Source organism: Frieseomelitta varia, unplaced genomic scaffold, assembly GCF_011392965.1.
Source record: "Frieseomelitta varia isolate USP_RPSP 00005682 unplaced genomic scaffold, Fvar_1.2 scaffold_228, whole genome shotgun sequence".
In the NCBI taxonomy this organism is placed as follows: domain Eukaryota; kingdom Metazoa; phylum Arthropoda; class Insecta; order Hymenoptera; family Apidae; genus Frieseomelitta; species Frieseomelitta varia.
This window is the reverse complement of record NW_025109955.1, coordinates 551506-573757: the sequence shown is the minus strand read 5'-3', so window position 1 is coordinate 573757 and position 22252 is coordinate 551506. Positions and strand designations below refer to the sequence as shown.

Genomic DNA, 22252 nt, shown 5'->3' with positions numbered 1-22252 from the left:
AATGGACGAAAAAAAAAAAAAAAAAAGAGAAGAAAGAAATACAAAACGCGATTCACGCCGAACGCGTCGAATAAAACGGATTCGCCGCGGGAACGTGAACATGCATCACAGACTCGATAGAATACCGGTTGGATTATACGTTTCTTTTTCGACGCTCGGCCGATCCACTCACGCCGGATTTTTCCTTCTCTGTCCCCTTTATCCGCTTTCTTCATTTCGCTACGTGTAACTCGCACGCGCCCGCGACGATCCTATCTGCCGTAGCTCCCTTCGACCACCCCCCGAGCCTTATTGAGCTCTCGCAGACAACCCCTCGTTGAGAGCTAGCAACTATCATCGGGATATCTCCGGCCTGGTACCAACATGTACCTATACCATGCTCTTTTTTTTTTGTGCGTGTGCTTTTTGCTCCTTCTTTTCTTTCTTCTCTGTTCTGCGGCCTAATATTCTCTCTTTCTATTATTCGAAAACGACAGTCCACGCGCGTCCTTAACATCGAATATTACAAAATGGGAAGGAGGGGGCGACATTCAAGGGCAGACGTCAAGGACCGAGTCAATTTGTTGTTGTAGATGTCACGGAGAAAGAAAAACGCGTGGTAGTTTAGAAATTAGGTAGGCTTCCAATCTGGCGAATGGAATTAAAATCTCGTTGAATTGAAACCAAGTCAAGTTTTATTTTTAGCGAGATTTAATTACATGTTTCATTAAATTTCGCTAGTACGCAGTTTGATAGTTTCGATCGGAGAGTACGTGTCATAATCGGTGGTGACTCGTTGATTGAAATCGTAGGTGTGTTGCAACTGTTGAAATATGCATACATTGCAATAGTATAGTGGACTTTTATTGTTTTTTTTTTATGAAAATAAGAGGATTATATAGGATTGTGGAAAAGTTGAATATTGCAAACGAATATAGTTAATAAATATACTTATATATCGAGAAATACACCCTGTACACTCCTATAAATTGATACCAGTGCACAAGATGCACAGAATGCACATTATATACCTACGAAATATCCAAAACAGAATATTTGTTGTAGTTTCTAGGACCAGGTAAATCAAGTTTTATTTCTAAGATTTAGTTGTATCCATAAATAAATAAATTTGCACAAACGTACACGATCTAGTCGTGATACGTTTCATGTAATCGTGTTTCACTTTAAAGAATAGTGATACAGATACATAAAAATATTACTCGTTCCATGACAACTAATTCCACTGAACCACGTTATCGAGATAAACAAATCGATATCTCATTAACACGAACTTGTGCTAATTTTCGTCGTGTTCTTTCATACCTATATTATTTATATTTATCGATTTTCAATCTGAAGATTTAAAATGAAATTCTAGATTTTATTATCAGTGCAACGTATTTTTTTTTGAACAAATAAATTCATAAATCAATGTTACTTATGTGTGTATATGGTTCGATGTTACAAATCAGAAGATCCCAAGAAAGCAAGAGAGTGAAATGTACGAAGATAATCCTTAAAAATTATAAATGACGATACTATTGTGGTCGATTCTAAATAAAAAGAAAATGGAATAAAAATAATATTTATTTAACGTGTTTTATTGGGAGTAAGTTTCATGGTTGCTAAACCGAAGTTATAGGAAAATGGATTTGGAAATATCGAAAAATTTTTCTAAAGGTATAAGCTGCCATTGTACTTGTACGAACAAAAACGAGAGGACTACACGAAAGTTATACCTCCGTTATAACGAGTGGGATATCAGATTTTGGTCTCTTCTGTTTCTACCCTTAACAACCCAGTTAGATCTTTGTTGAACACGTTCCAATAAAACTTTCTCGTGTCCCCTCTTGTTTGCTCCGCTTCGTATTTGTTTTCGAAAATAATTTCATACAGAAATTAAGAAACTTTTCACACTTGTATCTTGCCAGCAATTGATGAAGTCTGTACAAAATTACTTGTCATTTATTCTATACATCCTACCCAACATTCTATAAATATTATCATTAAAAACAAAATGTAGAATTGCACACAAATTACAAACCAAAACCAATATTCTCAATATTACTCTTTTCTTCTTAAACTTTTCTCTTTCTGTAATATTTTATTTTCCGAGAATTAGGTATTATCTTCTTTGTCACTAAACTGCGAATGTTTGTACACTTATAGAAAATTTGAAACTGCGTGTAACACAAAATAATACATGGAACATTCTTTGTATAAAATCTGATACATAAAACACATAAATTTTCTATCAAGCTTCCATCTTTCAAATTGTCAAATATCTCGAAAGTACGAAGTTCTTTTTCTCTTTGCAACATTTTATTTCGTGAAAATCGTGCAACATATAAAATGTCATAAAATTAAATTAAGACCAAATATTTAGAAACTATGTATACTTTAACATATATTTTGACTCGCATAGAACCAAAGGCGAACAGCGGAATCGAAATTTCTAACATTCCCTTCATTTTACCAAACACCTTTCCATTTTCTTTCTCTCTCGAAATTCAACAAATCATCGCTACACGATCGGCGAAGTAAAAGCAATTTACACCGTAAATTACAATGGTGTTAACGCAGCCGAAAGTCTATAAGCGCACATAGAGAGGGGAAGTCTGGGATACGCAGATTTTACTTTCACTGTGTGAAGGGTGTAGCTCCAACGCTGTAGCTGACTGCGTGCCACGGTGAACACGGGGTTGCAGCGCCGAAAGGGTGCGAGTGACATTTTATTAAGCACGGAGTTTCATGCTTCGAAGCAATTTAGACGTACACCAGACGCGGCAGAAGTTTCATGCCGGCTTCCAGCCTGCGGGAAAATCATTTGAATCTTGGGAGGCGGTCGGTGATTTAAACGGGTCTCATTTCGGACTGGTTACCCTTTGCCTCTCTCTCTCTCTCTCTTTCTGTTTGCGAGTTTCTTCGCTTTGTAATTATGTATCGTAGTCCTGGCATCGTTTTAACGCAACACTTCGTTACAGGGGTTTGTGCTTAGATTATCCATTGCTCAAGCAAGAAAAACATTCTGTGAAAAAGAAGAATTCTTCTGTGTAAATGATCTAATCGAGCTTCAGCTGCAACGTGATTCATGACGTGCATTTCTTTTTTTTTTTTTTTTTTTTGTTGAGAAAATTTTAAACGTAGAAAAATGGCATGTTTATAAATTTTAATATTTAACAAAATCTTGATCACTTGTTACTCAAATAACCGGCGTTGCAATTTTTGCAACATCACCCGAATTAAAACTGAAGCGACATATTCGCAAAACTCGTAAATTATTGCCAGTTTAATACCCTTCGAATTAAACAGCCGGTCGTCGAAGTGTTAATCTAGCGAGTGTAAAATTCTCGCTCTCTATTTTTACAAGCTTCGAAAGGTTTGCTGGACGAATTTATTGAAGAATAATATTACATTTCAACGAAAAAGGAAAGAGAAAGACTGAAAAATTCGATTCAGTTCCGCGTTAGCGTTAGCCAACTCGTTGAACTGAATTTTCTCTTGCCGAAATAAAGAATATTCCAGCTGGACTGAGCTGGCCGTTGCGAAGAACTTTCGTCTCTCGTTATTTAACATTTTCATCTTGTATCGGAGAAATTTAATTCGTTCAGGAATTAACTGTTCCTCAACGGTAGGCAACTGCGACGCGGCTATAATTATTTCGTTTCGTTATGTAACGAGGCACTTTATTTAATGCATTTACCTTGAAATAATGTAATTCGTCGGGGCTGTCGTCCGAGGAAACAGAGCTCCATTTTTGTATGCACTTTTAATAGCGGAGGCTGAATATAATTTCTACCTCGTTAATATCCGACTTCTTGGCGTTCTGATGTTCCATCGAATATCTTTGTGCCAGCTGAAAGATTGTATTAAGAGGCATTCGTAAAAAATTCTATGAAACTATACGAAATGGCAAAGTAATTACTAAGAAATTCCATTAAATTTTCAATAATGATATAATAAGTAAAATAAATGCAATGTAAAATAATTATAACATAATGAACGTACATTATATGACAATACATCGTAACGTCACAAATACTTGGATTCTTTGTGTAAATCTTGCGTAAAATCGTAGAGCCTAAGTGAAATAAGACATAACTAGATGAAAGAATATCGAGCGAGTCATTGCAATTTCCTTTCTCAGCTCCGTTGTTAAAGAAAAACGAGAGAAGAAACTCAATTCAATAGAACGAACTCGTTAAAAATAATTGCAAATGAAATACTGCGTTCACGGTAGCCCCCTTAATGAGTTCAAGAAGCAACAGTTAATTTTCTGAACGAATTAAAGTTTGTATTAGCGATCCAAGATGGAAATGCACGAGCTTCGTTTCGTTGTAATTGCGAAACGGTGGACGTCGGAGCCAGGAACGACGATTGTTTAGTCGCCGGAAATATTCTTTATTTCGATGGAAGAAAGTTTAATTCAGTTTCGCGAGCTGGCTTCCGCTGAAAAATTTGAGGCTCTGTGAGGAAACGTCGCTCGTCACGAGCTCTCCTTCGCCCACACAGTTGTATAATATATCTTTAGCGATATTGGCCCGAATTGCGTCGTAACGAAGAAATCACTGCTAGAGAATATATATATATTTCTTGTCAAAAGTTAGGGAAGTTTTGTCAAAACGCGTTCCCATGGTAATGCATTCTCGCTAACTACGTTACCTCGAAAATTAGATTTGCGGCGACGCGTCGGCGCGAGCACCGGAATTAACCAAAGAGCGGGATTGTGCTCTTAAAGCGGCGTGGTTAAATGTTTTCTGAAAATCAAGCGCTGCGTTCGACGAAGTGTACAACGTGTTCGAATTGATTGCACTCGCGGATGAGAAAGTACGAAGAGCTTCGTTGCTCGATGGATAAACGTTCGACAATTGGAATTTATCTCGCTTTGTATTTTTGATTTATTCAGATTTATTGTAGATTTATTTTAGATTTTATTTCAAATATTAAATAAAACTGCTAGGAATTAAAAGCTACGAGAACAAATGTTTTGCGACATTAAATCCATAATATAAAGTCCAAATTACTTCTTTCACGAAGATTCGCAACGGTTCGCACGAACAATGGCGAGAAAATTTTCATTAGAAGGGGTCCATCAACAATTCGAGCTATTAAGCGTAAGGAATCCAACCTGGTGATCGAAAAACCAGCCAACGCGTGGCATTTAATTTCCTGCGCCAACCATCCATTCTTTCCTCTAACTAAACGATAATTAGCAGGTATTATCTGTTTCTACTGTTCCAGTTGGCTATATGGGGCATTCGGTAACGAAGGAAACCTTCGGAAATTTCTGCGAAACGTAATTTCCTCCCCGGTGGGGAAAGGGTGAATAGCTCGGTGCGAAAGAATCACCTAATTCACCTTTTCGAGGTTGCCGCGAGCTCGTCTATTGTTCGCACAAAAGTGTGCGCGAATCCTCGAACTCTTGTCCATGAAATTGATTCGCAAAGTCAAACACAAATTACTTTTTCCCTAATGTTAGTTAATAAACTGCGAATTTTTTTTTTTTTTTGCACTTTTCAGTGTGTTAAAAAATCTACGTAAAATATGTACATTCTTCCACGACACTTCTCACGTGAAACATTTCCTCTTCCGAGGTCCCATTTTTCAGTGGCAGTACTCTCGAAAATGTAAATTTGCATAAAAATTCGCGATCCATCGTGGTAATTGATGTTGAAATAATTGCACGCTGTAAGCTTCTAACGAATAGTAAGTTTCCACTCCCACGATCGAAAAGTGTGACCTGATTGGTCGTTGGCGTGTCTCGGCGAAAAACGCTGTGCGAAGCACGAGACTCAGCGAGAACGGTTCAGTCGCCCAAGTCGACAGACAGAATGATCGGTCAGAGCCGCGACGTGCGATTTTTCAACGCTGTCTCTACGAACGTTTACACTCGCGAACGAGAAACTAACGAGAACCGCGTGAAAATCCACGGTATCGCGAAAGCGAGGGAATTGACTCGAGTTTGCAACAGCAGTTGCAATCGTGGCTTGTGAAAATTTCGGCAATTTTCGGGAGTGATCGACGGAAAGGACGGGAAATTATTCCGTCCTTTCGATCACAGCCCTATCGGGCGATTATTACATGAGCACGTATGCTCGTGGAGGGAAAACGGAATTACCTTGGCGATTAAATGCATGGCAACGCACCGTGTTCCTCCGGATCATTAATCACTTTGTAAATAAGCGGCGTTTATTTGATTACAGGCTGTGGCCGACGTACGCCAGTGCGCATAACAACCTCGGAACGCTCACGGTCGGCGATCAAGCGGAGCAGCATTTTTTGGCTGCAATACACGCTCAGCCGGGTCACGTGAACGCTCATTACAATCTTGGTCAACTCTACAGGTCAGTGGACAACCGATTTCATTCACCGCGAAAGAAATGCCGGGCGAAGCTGGCAATACGTGGGATCTAAATTAATTGGTTCTATCGAGATTAATTGTTCTGGATTTCTGAGGATACAGACGTTGATCGTATATTTTTAGGAGACGCAGTCGATCAGTTTCGATTCTGTAGTCAGCGGTTAGTTCTCTGTTTTCGAATTAATCAATCTTGAATCCCTTGAATTTCTGTAATTTTATCTCGTTTAACTGGCAATAGAATGATTTTCTATGAAACATTGACTATATTTTGTTGATTTATATAGGTTGAGATTTTCTATTTCAACCTATGTAAATCAAAATATAGTCAATATTTTATGAATTCTTTTTATTAATTAATAATATTAATAAGCTGATAAGTGACAATTCTACATCTTCAGATAGGATGATCATCGCACAGATTCGTTAATAATAGGAAAATACAAATAATCCGAAAAGTATACCATATACTGCATCAATTAAGAATATTATTTTCATTGCATATATTATATAACAAAAAATTCTCTAAATTAAACAAATTAAGCGGAATACAACGACTACTTGTTTCAATCGATTCGTATTCAATTCACTGATTTAATAAAATACTCAATTTTAATTCATTTTATTTAATCGACTCGCTACACTCAATTTCAAATACAAAAGAAAGCAAATAGTAAACACAAAACTACTAAAGACCAATTGTGCAATTGCCTTGTCACAAAAATCATAGACAGAATCACTTTCTCGAGTCTGACACAAGATCTTCAAAATTTGTTGAAACACACATTTGCAACGCACAGATTGAACGATACACTCTTGCAGCTTGTGAAATTCGAACTCATCTGTTTGCTTAAAAAAAAAAAAAAAGAAGGAAAAGAACAACGAACAGACGAAGTAGGGAACGCAGTAGGGAACAACGAAAGTCGAAATCAAGGATAATTCTCATTCCGTCGAATGCCGGAGAGTCTAATGGAGTCTCCCATCGCGCGGGAGAATAAACAAAGTTACAGGAAGAATCTCCCGAATCCAACAGGGTTTCTGCTTTATTAATGTTAATATCGAGGCAATGGTATACCGAAAGTGCACGCTGCGCGATAAATTTAGCGTGGCAAGGTAATTCTAGCGGCGTGGTTAAAATTAAACTTTAATTAACGCCTCCTGCTTGATAAATTAAAGTTTAATTGACGTCGGGAGCGAGAGAGGCGTGCGTGCATGCACACCGCCGCGCCATTGCTCGTTTCGTTTCACTCGGGCTGGCTGCCGCGCCGCTCCACTCTATTTTCGTCTTGTTTCGGCTCGCGGGGAAAACACTGTCCATAAATTTTTCGGCTCTCTCCTCTCCTCCGCGAAAGTATTTCCCGCCGTGAAATCCCCGGACACCGTGCGCCGCGGATTACCTGGCTTATAAAGCGTGTTACGGATCGTGGAATCCGAAGATCCGACGGCACGGCCTCGTTTGCAAATCGCTGATAACCACTTTCACCTGGTAGCTGGATTATATACGATAAACAGGGCTGTGTATGAGAGCATACGTGTTTAGATTTGAATCAAATTGAAATAAAAAGAGAAAAAATTCTTATGAAGATGTGCCCGATATGACCTTGTTTCTGAGATCGAATTGCTGTAGTTTAATAATTCTTCAGTTCGGATCAACTGAGTTCTTCGTTTAACTGTCGTTGACGATTGCCAACAAATTCAAACAGATCACTTTAAACAAGTCAGAATCTCAATGACAAGATGTCTAGGAAGCTTGGAATGTTTTTTCTTGTTTCAGTGTGCTAAATCTACATTCTGATACACATCGTACGTGACAGGTATACAGAAATATATGTAATGTATCCAGAACATATTCAATTGTGATTAAACTCTACCAAAATTTGTGCAAATTCGTAGTTTTATGAATATAGTTCGAAAAGTAAAAGTTGGATAGAAAATTGTTTTATCTGCCAAATATTGTAATGTGCTATATATTACTACATATGTATATACCACTTGATACTATGTATTATAGCATATTTTGAATACTTTACATATTTTTGAATATTGTTCTATACATTTTTGCATCTTCAAATTTCTCATCTGCAAAATAGTCATAATACTCAACGAGGAAAAAACAAATATTTTTGTTTAAAAATATAATATCAACGTTTTGTAATTTTTAATTCGTACTATAATATTTAGCCTACGTTTCATTCTTTTATTACACGTGTAATGGTACAAAGTTGCACGATCAGTATAATGATGAAATATTTCGATCGCTCGCTACATCTTTACCAACTACGAAAGAATTAAAATTCACAGACGATTAAAGTGTTAACTTTCGAAATTTAGTGCGAACGCTAGTAGCCCGTTAGGCTAAAATTTTGAGCAGTTCATATCATTTCGCTAGGTTTCGCCGGTTATTCAGGGAAAATTGTATTAACCAGTGCAGGCGAAATTAGCGACATGGACAGTGGCATTTCACGGAACGATGAAGCATGCAGAATGCACAATGATGTACACTGTACACGGATGCGCGCAGTGCGTTAAAAGCAAGTGTACAGGCATTCATATCTTGATTGTAATCATGTTACACTTCGCGAGAGTGATCGTCATACATGATTGGAATAGGTTGTCATAGTTAACGTGGTTGAAACGCATCGAAATTTAATTGCCAATAAATCTTTACTTGGTATGCAAGGACTATACAAATCACAGTGTTTTGCATGATTAACGTATTATGTATGAGAACAAAATTTCCTAAACAGTCCCTCATTAATTGAATCTCTTTTTGTCAGAATCTTTCCACAAATGTACAGTGTTTTCAAAGTTTTTTTTCAAATTTTGCTAGTAACTGAATGTGAAATCATCTTTCCGGATTTGTATACAAATCCAAAGATTATCGCAATATCTAAAAAAACGAGAATATAATACAATTAATTGAATTTACGACCAAGCAATTCCCACCTGCCTGACACCGTACCGGTTCGAGGCTTATTCTACTTAATGTCGCGTAACTAGTACGTCTATCTTTTCCTACATACTTGGTAAATTAGCAACTGAGTGTATAATCTTTATTGATAGAGTAATTGAACACTCTCAAAGAAAATATCGGAAATAAATGTTCCCTTGCAAAATAAATATATCCTGAAATGTGGAAAACATCTCCTTAACAATACAAAAGCTGTCGAAAGAAACAATTAAATGCTCTAATCCTATAACATTCGATAGTTTATAATATTTTGGCTCTTAAAATTTTATCTGAATTTAATATCTGAATTCTTCTGTCATACGGTATAAAACAAACTAACATATGCGTGTTGTTCCCGTTTCGCCAGGAAAACGAACCGAACGGAAGAATGTATACGAATGCTGCAGAAATGCGTGTCATTGGACCCGGCGTACACGCCAGCCTATTTGGTGCTGGCGAGATTGGCAACCGGTCCAACTGCTGGCGTTCTCCTACGACACGTGGTCCGGTTACAACCGAAAAGTGCCGACCATCTCGCGGAATATGCTTCGTGGCTGTACCAGAATGGTAAGTAAAACAGGTCTAAATAGCGTGAAGTGGGACAAAGCCCGACGGTTCCCGTTGCGACGGTCCAAAGTACGGGTTAAAGTAGTTTAAAGTAGGGGAAACAACATGGGGGAACAACCGGCCGCGTAGAACGGCTACTCGCCGGGCTTCGTACTCACGCCAAATCGTCGTTCGTCTCTTCAGGCAAATGGCTACCCTCCCTCAAGTACTACCTCAAAGCCATGGAGGTCTCACCGTCGCACAGATCGTCGCTTCTGGGAACGGTCAGGATATTGAGGTCGCGGGGTCAGTGGCCGAGAGTTCATCAACTCATCACTAGGTGAGTAACTGCGCCCAATATGAATTTTGATTGACAGCAAGGTAACAAGTAGCTTAGTTACCAGCATTTGCATGAGAAAGTCGCTCGCGAAAGTATTCGAACGATTATTTTGATAATGAATCTATTACGTGCGTTGTGTAAACCCGTTCATTAACAGCATAATGGAACTTGACTGTCATGAATATGACTTGTATTAAAATATATTTATATAGGAATTTATACAAGATGTTTGTATAAATGTATATTTCATTTTTACAGAAGTATATACCTATTGTATAAGTGATTCTTGATATTCAGTGAGGTCGTATTTAGAAACATTTGTTTGTACACTTAACTGTGGCTGTTCGTACTGTACATTAATTTTTTTCTAGGTAATTGTGCAAATCGATGATAGGTGTAGTATGAACGCTATTAATCGTACGTCGTGTATGATGCTGTGATGTTATGTGAGTGACAAGTCTCAGGGGTTAATTAATAAATATGAAATAAATTGATAGTTCTCGTAAACGAATTCAAATTTGATGACACGGTGATGTAAATTGATATAATTTAATTTTAAATACTAAATGTAATTTAATTAATACAATTCAATTTTAATCACAATAATTTTTAATAAGATATGTATTGAAATGTGAATTATTCTGGCATCACTATGTTTATCGCTGCAATAACGTCAATAATTTCGTTTAATTGAACAACTGGATAGAAAAATTGTACGTTTCTTTTATCTGAAATGATTTCAAGGCTAAACGTTTTGTAATTTGCAATAATTAGAACAACATATGTGTCGACAGCAACAAAAGTATTATTCAGAAGAGCGTTTTGGAACTCTGAATAAATCTTTAACGATGCGCATTATGATTTTTTTGGAAAAGTCATTATTACCGGCCCTCTAAACGTTCAATTTCTTCCAAATACAAAATACAATTCACGCCGCGAAACCAATTTGCAATACAAATGCCAGTATGAACCTTCGAGCAGGCTTAAATCAAAAGAAACGAGAAAAAAGAGCAAATTAGAAATGAACTACAAATCATCGAAACAAACAAATTACGACCTCACCCGCAGTCGAGAGGAACATAAACGCAAATTTACTGGCACGTTGATCATCGTTTAGCCTCGGCTCGGGCAAGTAAATTAACAGAAAGCAAATGAAAGCTCGACGGAGGAACTCTTTTAATAGCGGTGAAAAATGCTGCAGCTCGGCCACGCAAACGAATCGCCGGGACAGCTTAGCAACTTCGGCCCTCGAGGTTGACGCGAGAACTTTCATCCCTGGATAGCAATCGTGTCGTTTGCCCAGTTTTCCAACCCTCGCTCGCATATGTATATACGTAGATTATAGGGTGGCCAGCAAACCGATCCCTTGTATTCACCTAGACCTTCCTCTCTATTGCTCTTTTTCAACTCTTGTGCCGACGAAAAAGTTACGGTCGATTGCGGTTGACAGTTTCGTATTCGTCAACGCAAAATTCTTTGTGCAGGTCAACCCTTAAATGACATCGTTGGAATACATGGATGACTGTAGCAATTTATGTTAGATTACTAAAATTGAGAATAATTTTGTATTTCGTATTTGCTGGTAGAAGCTAAATTATTATGATCGCCCGATACATATATTTTCAAATATAATGTTTCGTTTACGTTCTGAGGAAATTGTATAATATTTTTGCGGGGAATTTTTACTTTCATCGAAATATTCTAGAAGTAGAGAAGCAAGAGATTTGCATAGACTAGAGAAAATTTATTTTGTCTTAAATAGTGAAATTTATTATTAGCCTGTGGAATTGCACTTTTTTGTGCAGTTTCGTGTTCCTATTAATATATTTCTTGCATTGTATGTCGAGAATTCGGTACTAATCATGTACATATTATCATCTAAACTAGTCTGCAATTTTCTGGCCATTTTTCACTTTTATCATGTATGTAATGTCACACAAATTCGATGCATCTAATTTCATACTCATTAGAATCATCAGTGTTGCGAAATTCAATGAAACATCTTGAAATTAATTAATTTAACCGTGAAATTCCAATGTCCAACGATATCGTTCAAGATTCACGAAAAATTCTAATGACGTTGTTGAGGCAACAAGGAGCAATGGCGGGCTTAAATTTCCCTTAAACGTGTAGAAATCCGCCAGCTCAGTTATAACACTCGACATCCCTCTTCGTTGCACGCGTATTCTCCCGCGTTCAGCGGAGCAAATAGCGCCCATAAAACAGCCACGGTAAATTTCCTGGCGACGATTCGCGCGCTGTTTTTGCAGGCGGCGCCCTGGAGGTGTGCACGAACGAATGCACGTGAAATCAATTCTTTCTTGCTGACCGAAATTATGGTACGTGGGATCTCGGTGATCGATAAAAACGGCCAACGCGCGGTTCGGACAGTTTTCCGGCGAACGAGTTTAGAGGATTGCACCGCGGTATATTGTTTATTTTTTCATCTCTCTCTCTCTCTCTTTTTTTTGTTTCTCGCTCTTTTCCCTTCCTTTTTTTCTGTTTTTTTTTTTTTTAGTTTGTTTTTTCGAGAACGAAAGATAGGAGGAGAAACGAGCGTCGTTCAATTAGCGAGTTTTTATGGGTTGTCTATTGACGTTGAAAGCCCAGACGTTTGATTTAGGTGGGACGCGAAAAATTCCCGGTTCCCATCCGGTTTAATCACTTCACCGGTGGGCCGGTTGTGTCCTCGTGTTGGACCGAGTGTGACTGACCGATATCCCGTGGTAATACGGTACGGTTTTAGTGAAGTGTTGATTGAAATGGCGAGTGATTAATTCTTGGGATCGCTCGGACAATCGTGACAGTGTTATATCCGTTATATATGCCTTCTGGATTTGTGCAATTATTTGTAGGGGAGCACGTGTTTGTGGCGTACGTGATTTGGTAGACGTTTATTTGGCTCGATTGGATAAATCATTGGGAAAAACGACATTTCGAATTATTTATTACACAGAGGTAATTTATTTGTCATTGGTGTTTTCGAATTGCGGAAAAAGATGGAGACGAAATGACACTTTATTTGTAGTATAATTCATTCATCCTCACTGTGTTATGCTCTCTCAGTCTGAGGTTCATTCTACTTAAACTCGCGCAACTTTGGAATTAAACTTTTTCTCCTGTACAGCTCATTTTTACTTTCGCGTATTTCGTTAGTTAATAACTATAATCTTTACTGACGATGAAGCAACTGAAAATGGTCAAAGTATCAATTATAAAAAATGAACCGATACAATTAGGAAAGTTGTACGTGCTCTTAAACTATTGTATGTTACGTATTCTCAATATATTGAAAATATTTCCTTATTACAGTGTCATAAAATAAACAACGACTTCGTTCAATTAAACAACCAAAGAGTCAAACTCCCTTCTTTCTCCTTGCCGGTATCAAACTTCGCACGATCTAAAAATCACTGTCATAATGGCGGACGTTCGACGCGGTAGAGGAGAAAGGGGCGAGTATTGCGCTCAGCAGGAGACTACACAGGCGTGGTCAACCAACCGGTCCATAGACCGGAGTAGACTATTACGCCGGGAGTGAAATTTTGGAGAAACAACGAGCGAAAAGTGGTAGTGACTCGGTGCACGCGGGTGGAGTGACAGCGAGATCCCAGCAGATTGGCAACACCTACGCCCTGTCGGTGTGTAACCACCACCATCACGCGCGAAGATTTCAATATGCACCGTTTGACAGATGTGCCGCAGCGTGCAGATTTTAAATGCAAATATAAATCTGCCATGCAGACCGCAAAAGCCGGGTGTGAGCGACGCGGCGGGGCTGGCGAAGGGTTTTCGAAAGCAAAGAGAGAGAAAGAGGGAGGGGGAGAGAGAGAGAGAGAGAGGAGCTGCGAACGTTTCAACGTAGGCCACCGATGGTTGTACAGCGATGGAAGAACCGTTTCGCGCGAGTGTGAGTTTTCGCGGGGTGAAGGCGGGGAACAGAGTAATTACAATACTTTGTTCCTTTGTTTTCTACCGTTGGGAGTCTATATTAGAGGGAACGGAGCGTGTAGTTTGCGTCCAGTTGATAGTTACGAGATCTTTTTCATTAGCATCAGCTTAATGACCGTTGCAAGCTGGCGAGGCGGAGGAGGAGGAGGAGGAGGAGGAGGAGGAGGAGGAGGGAGGCTTTGCAGATTTGTTCGCGGTGTTTCGACGTGCACCGTCCGGACACCTTTTTCCAACGATCCAACCGCGTATTGATAATGCTCGTGTTTCGCTGCCGATTGATTAAAGCTCGATTAGAGGATTGCTTGAACGAACTTATTGTTCCGACGCGATCCTCGATGCGTTTGGAAGATTACGTGGCAAGGTAGTTACATATTCATCGGAGATTTTGATGCGTTTATCGTCGGTGAGAGGTTCGAAATATTTATTTAACTGAACGAGGGTATTCGTTGAAATAAAGTTCTGTACTGTACTGAAACTGAAAGTCGGAGAATTAATTAACCGAGAATTGGTTAATATAATTTCCAAGGCTTCGAAAGTGTTTTTTTTTTTTTTTCAAGATGATTAATTTGTTTTTGTGATTCCGGAAATTTTAGAAACGTAATTGTATTTTAAAAAAAAATATATATATATAAATCGTCTTTTTCGATGTAGAACGAGAACATTTGTAAATTCAGTTATACATTTTAGGTTGATATTGCCTGAAAAGAAAGGTTGAACGAGTTCGAAAAACGGCACTTTTATTCTTTTGTACACATTCGAAAAAACACTATCCAACTGCGGAATAAATTTCTAGAGGCCTCCACCGATGAATTTCCTTCGCATACGTTCCAAAAAAAGAATAAATCCGCAAAGCAAATTTAGCAATTTTCGCGAATAAACGTTCTTTATGTACACACTCGAAAAATTCTTTTAACCTGGATCCGGCTTTCAGAATAATTGAGATCATTTTGAACAAACTAATCGTTGGTACAGGACAAATGTCAAAAGAACGAACAGAAGCAAAGAGTAATTCTTTTTTTTATCTAGAATGAATATAAATTCCACGTGGAATCTAGCAAACTCTATTATGTAAATAAAACTTCAGCAAAGTGAAATCCGACTAAAGTAATGCTAACGTATTCTACTAACAAATTAACAAACTGTTACTAATAAACTTCATTCAGATGTAAATTGCTCTGAAGTACATCGATACTAAAACAAAACTTTAACAAACATACAGCGACGCTAAATAAATGTAAAATTCTGAAATATTAGTATCACTAACTGATAAATCATCACGCGAGAGGATTTTCGTTATTCAGATCGTTCAGAAACAATCTGTTATACTGCCACGTATAAAAGAAGAATTTCTTTCAGCTGATTACCAGCGAGATTATCGTTTGATAGCGCGACTCGCTTGGCGCCCGATGATTTGTATTATATACGCGAACGGAGAGACAGAGAGAGAGAGAGAGAGTGAGAGAGAGAGATAGCTCATGGTTATATACGTTGGCCAGTTGCGCACTTCTTCCGTTGAATTATTCATCCTGGTATGAATAATTCATAAGTCAAATGTAGTGAAGGGATGAACAATGAAACGGTCGAAAATGCGGTGTAAGATTTGACAAATTTATCGCTTTATGGTTTATTTACAGGCGTGTCGCCGTTTGCGACCCGCCAGAAGCGCAATCCACTTAAACGGCGAATCAATATTTCCCGGAACGGCGGCACACCAGCGGCTGCATGACCGCACGCTCGAAACAAAAATAAATCCAAAGGGGAGGAGGGATTTTATTATTATTACTACGTCGGCGAACAGACGCCTGAGCCTGAGTCTGTCGCTGGATATATTCTCCCCAGTTGAGTTTGGTGAAAAATTGTTCGTCCCAATGAACGATCCATTTTTATCTCGGATGCTTGAAACGAGTAATCGCGATCGAATGTCAGTTGAACTTTCAATCCTTCGTAGTCACGTGAAAACTGTCAGTTCGAACAGCGAACCAGCTCATCCAGTTCATTTCTTAACTCGCGGACTGTAAAACTTGCGTTGTTTGTTATTCTAATCTGTTCGCGTATTTGTTATTTTCATTCGCAATGGAGTTTGGTGGTGTTGTACGGTTGCAATTCCGTGTAATAAATTGTTGGCTTATCTTCTCAACGTTGCAGTACTAATAACTTATAAATTATTGCTTTGCGTGATTATTATTGTTTAAATATCATTTTATCTAATATTCGAAACGGCGGAAGTTCCCCCAATTGGCTCTGCGCAATTATTCGAATGGGTCAGGATTATCCTAAATATACTATGTACGCTGTTGGAGCGAACTGTAATTCTAACGTATGTACTACTGAAGATGGACTGAAAACTGTTTGTACTACTTAAATATCGCAGAATCGTCTGCATCGATCTTTATTTGGTTTCTAAACATATATCAGATTAGTATTCATTTCCATGTTAATTTCATTGTTTGATATAAACAACGAATGATCCTTATACCCCATCATGAACAATTTTTTGCACCATTTTGATGAAATATAAATAATGTAATTCAGTGCTAAAATACATTGTGAATTTTCATGCATTCATAGGAAATTCAAAAGTGTAAAAGAATATTCAAAGTATAGTGCTCTCTGCAATATCTATGAAATTTTCCACCAAGGTTCGATTATTATAATTTATATATGTTCAAAAATATAAATTCACAATCTAACGCGAGTGTTTAGAAACGGATGTAATTGAAACTGCAGTAAGTGCTGTGTGTGCTGAACTGTTGTAAACTGGCTGAAGATTTTTGCGGTTTATTTATTTCGATGCACGGCAGGCTGGTTTTCACTTTACAACGGACTGCACGAATGTCAGACTAACTTCTCATAAATCGTCGGTAGTTTTCGTCGATTGGTTCCAGATTCCATTTGCGCATCGAATGCACGGCCACTGTTTTAGATTTAGAGTACAGCATTGAACAATTTATTTAGCCATTGCTAACTCGCTATCCTCTATCTAAACGGCGGAATTAACTCGCCCGGCGAATTTATCTGCGCAGTGAATTGCTCAGTTAAAAATTTGATGCAAACTCGTAACTTGTGCAATGGACATTCACCGCGAGATGTATTTTGAAATTTTATATTTTCTATATTTCGAAATAATCCTATATTAAACAATAAATAATTCTGCGGATCAAGTTTCAATAAACAAATGAAATTTTAAACACGATTTTCTTTATTAATAGTTTTGGGCACCTGTTGTGCTTGTGACAGTGCGATATAAAAGTAAGTTGTTTCGAAATATACGTAATTCTTGTAGAAAATAATTTCTTTCTTCAAGCTTATACTATATAACTTTTGCTTTATGCTTTATTGTATCGTACAATTCGGACGTTTCATTTAAATATATTCGACTTTCTTTAAATTACACGTTTGCTAATGCGCGTAGTAGAAAATCACAAGTGTCAAAAATCAAAGTTTGCGTATTAATTGAAATTAAGTAAGAAAGTGGAATAATTTATTTTAAATTAAATGATGAATTCGAGGAAGAGATATAACATAACTGAGTAAGTGTACGTTTAAAGTAGAATCTTCAGAGACTTTTTACCACTGTTTCAATATTTGAAGTTTAATATGGTAAAACCTACCATTTTTAAATATCAAATCTAGTAGAACATGGTTTGAGTTAGGTTTTACAGTAGATGTACAAAAATTCATTTCAGTTTCTTCCATCTCTTCGCGAAGCAGCATGAATTGTAGTCCTTTCAAAATTCATATCCCTCGTGTATAACTGATTTATGAAATTATTAAATTTCCATGGTTTCTGTGCTTCTAACTGTTGCAAAATGATATAATGAATCGTTCAAGCCTGCCGTGAAATTAAATCATGCCGTTGTAATAAGAAGCTCATGAAACCATAATTGCTTTTTTAGTTCCTCTCATATTCGTAATCGTTAACCTTTTGAATATTTAGAATCAAGGACATTTGGATAGCTGAATCTCGCGTATTCCTTCGTTAGCTTTTCCATCACTTTTTTAAATTTTTCTTGTTAACACGATTTATTAAAATCAACGCTACATTACCTAAGTTTATTACTTGTTACGTTTATCGTTCGAGATACGCAGACTATCCCTGTACCTCCCTCGAAAGAATCGTCGCAATAATTACCAATCTGTACTCTCCACGAAACATAATTAACAGAAAAAATAATTACTACTCTTACCGATTCGATCTTAGATTTTGTCCATTTTTGGCAAATTCTTCTTCCATCACCTCGAAATCAATCAAATTTTCGTCCATATTCTGGACAGTATATTCTTTTGAAGACTTACGTAGACAATCATCGAGGAGCTAAAACTCTGTAATCCTTGAATCTTCGGAATGATTCTTCAATAACAGAAACTTGCGATCAATCGGCACACCACGTCGAGGAAATATCTTCCGCCACGAGCATTAACATAAATCTATTATCAACTAGCATAGCTCACTGTTAAAAAGATTTATGTAGACAGCCAGAAACGTTCGATTTCAATCAGAGAAATACTTCAACGCTGAATTAACGCGCTGCGTGAAATAAAATTACGGGATGCGCATAACAGCCGAAATTACGACTGATGCATTATCTACGTTGGCGTGCACGCGAATGGTTTTACCAATCGGTGGGAAATTATCGAGCATTAGTTCGGTTCGTTTCGCTTTTCAGCTTTTTTATTTTTCTCTCTTTTTTTTTTTTTTTAATCGACTCGATATGTACTCCTTGGAAATCTCTGCTCTTCGTCAGGAAAATTCGAGATAGATTTGAATGATCTAGCTCAGTGAATCGTATATAAGCTTTTCAAAATTCGTGGAATGAAGTAAATTTGAAAATTATAAACAATAATTACGCGTAGGTGTACAGAATATATTCATATATAATAATATCATTATAGAATAATATATAATGTTATTATATAATATTGTAATATGAAGATTAGTAAGAGATTAAGATTTTGAATATATCCAAGATTTTTATTTATTATTTGTACTTAAAACTAATGTGAACGAGGAATTCTTACTAAAATTATCTCGAATCTTACAAATCTCGAGTAATTAGAAAAATTTAATAATTACATAATAGTATCACCCAATGTCGATCTTTTACAAACACATATGACACTTAATCCTGATTAATTAATTTTCATATGATATGGCATCATTTCCATCACATCATTTCCATGGAATCATTTGATATGATATCTTATACCAAGTTTATATTACTAATATATTAACAATTTTATTCAAAAATACAATTTAACACTCACAGTCTACGCCAAATTTTATTCAATACAAATGAGAGACGTTCCGTGATTTCTGCACGTACACCACAAAACATACATATTTTACGCGCGAAGACTAAAAAAAAGAAAGATCAAATGAAATGGATCCAACTTCGATATATATCATAGAGTAAAGGATCGAATCAGATAAAAAGTAAAAAAAAGGAACAATTAGAGAATTATGTAAAAAGAATATAACCATTTCAAACAGAATGCACGGTATCTCCATTTTTTTTTCCCCTCCCTCCGACCGTATAAATTCCGAGGATAGCTACTGCGTCGGAGGATGATTCCACGGGCAACGATAACGTCGTCACCGTTGCGTTAAGCGCTCGTCCAACTGATAAATCGGGAATTTACTGACGCTGCCTCCGATTCTGTATTTTCGGCCTGTCTGGCTCGAAATCGTGCGCGCGCGTGCATCTATTCACGCGAGCAGATTTTTGGAAAAATTGATTTACGAAATACTATACTTACTTTCCGGAAAGTACACGGGGTAAATCGATGGCCTCGAAACGCCACGCGAGTTTGTTCGATGGTTGATACACAAACGTTGAAACTCGACAAAATTGAAAATTCCCTGCAACGTTGACGGACACTTCCATTTTGTGGCATTAGATTTTCGATATTTTCGATCTGAATGGAATTGAACGAAACTGGGATGAAATCGCAGAGAGAAAGAAAGAAAAGATTTCTTGTGAAATTAATTCCTCTCTGTTTGTACCTGAATTTTTGTTCACATAGAAACAAAAATAAATATACGGGGAGCCGTGAAGAAATGGATTTGAAAAATTGTTAATTTTCGCTTCGAACTTTTAGACAAAAAAACATCTCAACGAGAAGATTTGATATAATGTGAAGAAAAATTAGTTTTATTATTTTATTAAATTATTTCATTCATGTCTAATCATATATGCAGCGTATTAACAACGTTAGTTGTTAACAAAAATCGTCAGTCAATAATATTATTAATTACATTGTTATCACTATTAACTCTGATGGAGCTATTAGAATCGCCTTGTGTTCAGTCCCAAAATTCGAAATTGATCGTTGTGGTAATATCCAGTAGTTATCTAATAACTGTTCAAAAGTAATCCAAGTAGTAAAATATAATAGTTCTAATAAAATCTCGCTACTTCTTCCTAATTCCTCTGAAGCACCTCACAATCTCATTACAATCATTACGAAAGCATAAAGATAACCCCAAATTAAGTTTATTAATCTCTTAAGTAAATTAATCGAATACACAGATCTCGAGAGAAATTTTCATCAGAATTCTTCTATCATAGTCACAATATTTTCATAGAATAGAAGTTCACGGTACTGCATTACTTGACAACTTCATTTTTTCTCCATTTTTCTCCTTGATCGTTCATTATTTACCTTCTTCCTCTTTCTTTACGTTCTCCGTCCTCCTTCACCCACCTATTCAACCCTGCGTCTCTCCTTCTCGCGCAACCCTCTCCCCTTCACTCTTCACTTTTCTATCACACTCGAACCACGCCCGAACCAACCTTTATCCAGCCCGCAGTAAATGGCGATTTTATAATTCATGAAACAGCGTGTTCTATTTTCTTTTTCTTTTTTCATCCGGTCCATCGTCGACAAAATGGCCGATATCACGCACGTCGCTTCAACGCGGTTTGGTCTGCGCCACCGATCAAATATCGAATCGACCTTTGCCGCGAGTTCACAGTGTGTTTAATTGCCGGTTTTCGAAACATTTTACTCCGCGTAGAGATGCAGACGTATTATTATGTATTACGTATTAGGGAGGAACGCTCCTGGAGGATAATTTGGTTTCTCGTTGATCTGTATATTGTTCTGGATGGTAGATTAGCGAGAATTACAGAGGCAAGCTGTTTCACAGGCTCTGACGATTGTTTTGAAGGTGAAGTTGTCTTTGTTGGACCGCGTTTCATCCTTGGAATTTGTTCGAATTGACTACATGTGAGGATTCCTTCTGGAATAAGGAGGAGGTTCATTTTTATGGCGCTGAACGCGAGGAAATTCGATTTCGTGAGATTTTATCGGTCGACTCAATTGGTAGAATAATCTTTTTAGTCTCGATGGATGGAAGATATTTAGTCCAAGAACGTGTTGCAAGTAGAAATCGTAAAAGTATTTGAACCTTTAATTGATAAACTTGGGTATTATGTTATTTCTTCTCGTACATATTGGTTTTATGCAAGTATATTTATAGTAGATACCTTGCAACTTTTATATGAACTTCCGAAAAATCAAACTATACATTTATTTATTTTTTAAATTCGTTTTCTAATTTCCTCGTACATGTGAGTTTGATTAATATCATTGATCTAAGATTTAGTGTCACTAAAATTAATATCTTCGTGTGAGATTAATATTTAATTTTTAAGACACAAAGGTCAAACGTCTCTGAAAACATTGAAAAAATTTTTTCGTCATTAGATCCACCCATGATCTTGAAGATGGAAGTTTTCCCTTTAAAATATTCGATTCTTTTTTTCACCATTTTATTGAACTTCAGAACATCACAGTGAAATGACAGAAATTCAAACATTTCTAACCATAATGTAAAGTTTAATAAAATTGTGAGAAAGAATCGAACAGCAACATTTAGGGGATCGTTGTAAAGAGAAAATCACCATCTTCAATATCAACGACTTTAGAATAACGACGTTTGAATCTTTACAATTTTCGACATCAAAACTATCCTCATCTTCCCTGACATAAAAATAATATAAAAATATAAAAATATCTTCCAAAAAAAAAAAAAAAAAAAAAAAAAAAAAACCCCCCAAAAAAAAAAAAAAAAAAAAAAAAAAATGGCAAGCATCGGTAGATTGTCCGCGATGAGGATAGCGAT

The 22252-nt window shown here is 37.1% G+C and overlaps 1 protein-coding gene across 3 annotated transcripts in view; it reads left to right on the top strand.

Annotated features, from left to right (window-relative positions):
* LOC122527605 (protein O-mannosyl-transferase TMTC1-like) overlaps positions 1 to 22252 on the top strand; it is a 348996-nt gene that overhangs the window by 298896 nt on the left and 27848 nt on the right. For all 3 annotated transcript variants that reach the window (XR_006306375.1, XM_043651935.1, XM_043651936.1), the window contains exons 11-13: positions 6183 to 6323; positions 9655 to 9854; positions 10038 to 10173. Coding sequence is in view for 2 of the 3 variants with exons in the window: in XM_043651935.1 (XP_043507870.1) it covers positions 6183 to 6323; positions 9655 to 9854; positions 10038 to 10173 (477 nt within the window). In the remaining variant the exon portion in view is untranslated. The remainder of the gene's footprint in view (positions 1 to 6182; positions 6324 to 9654; positions 9855 to 10037; positions 10174 to 22252) is intronic.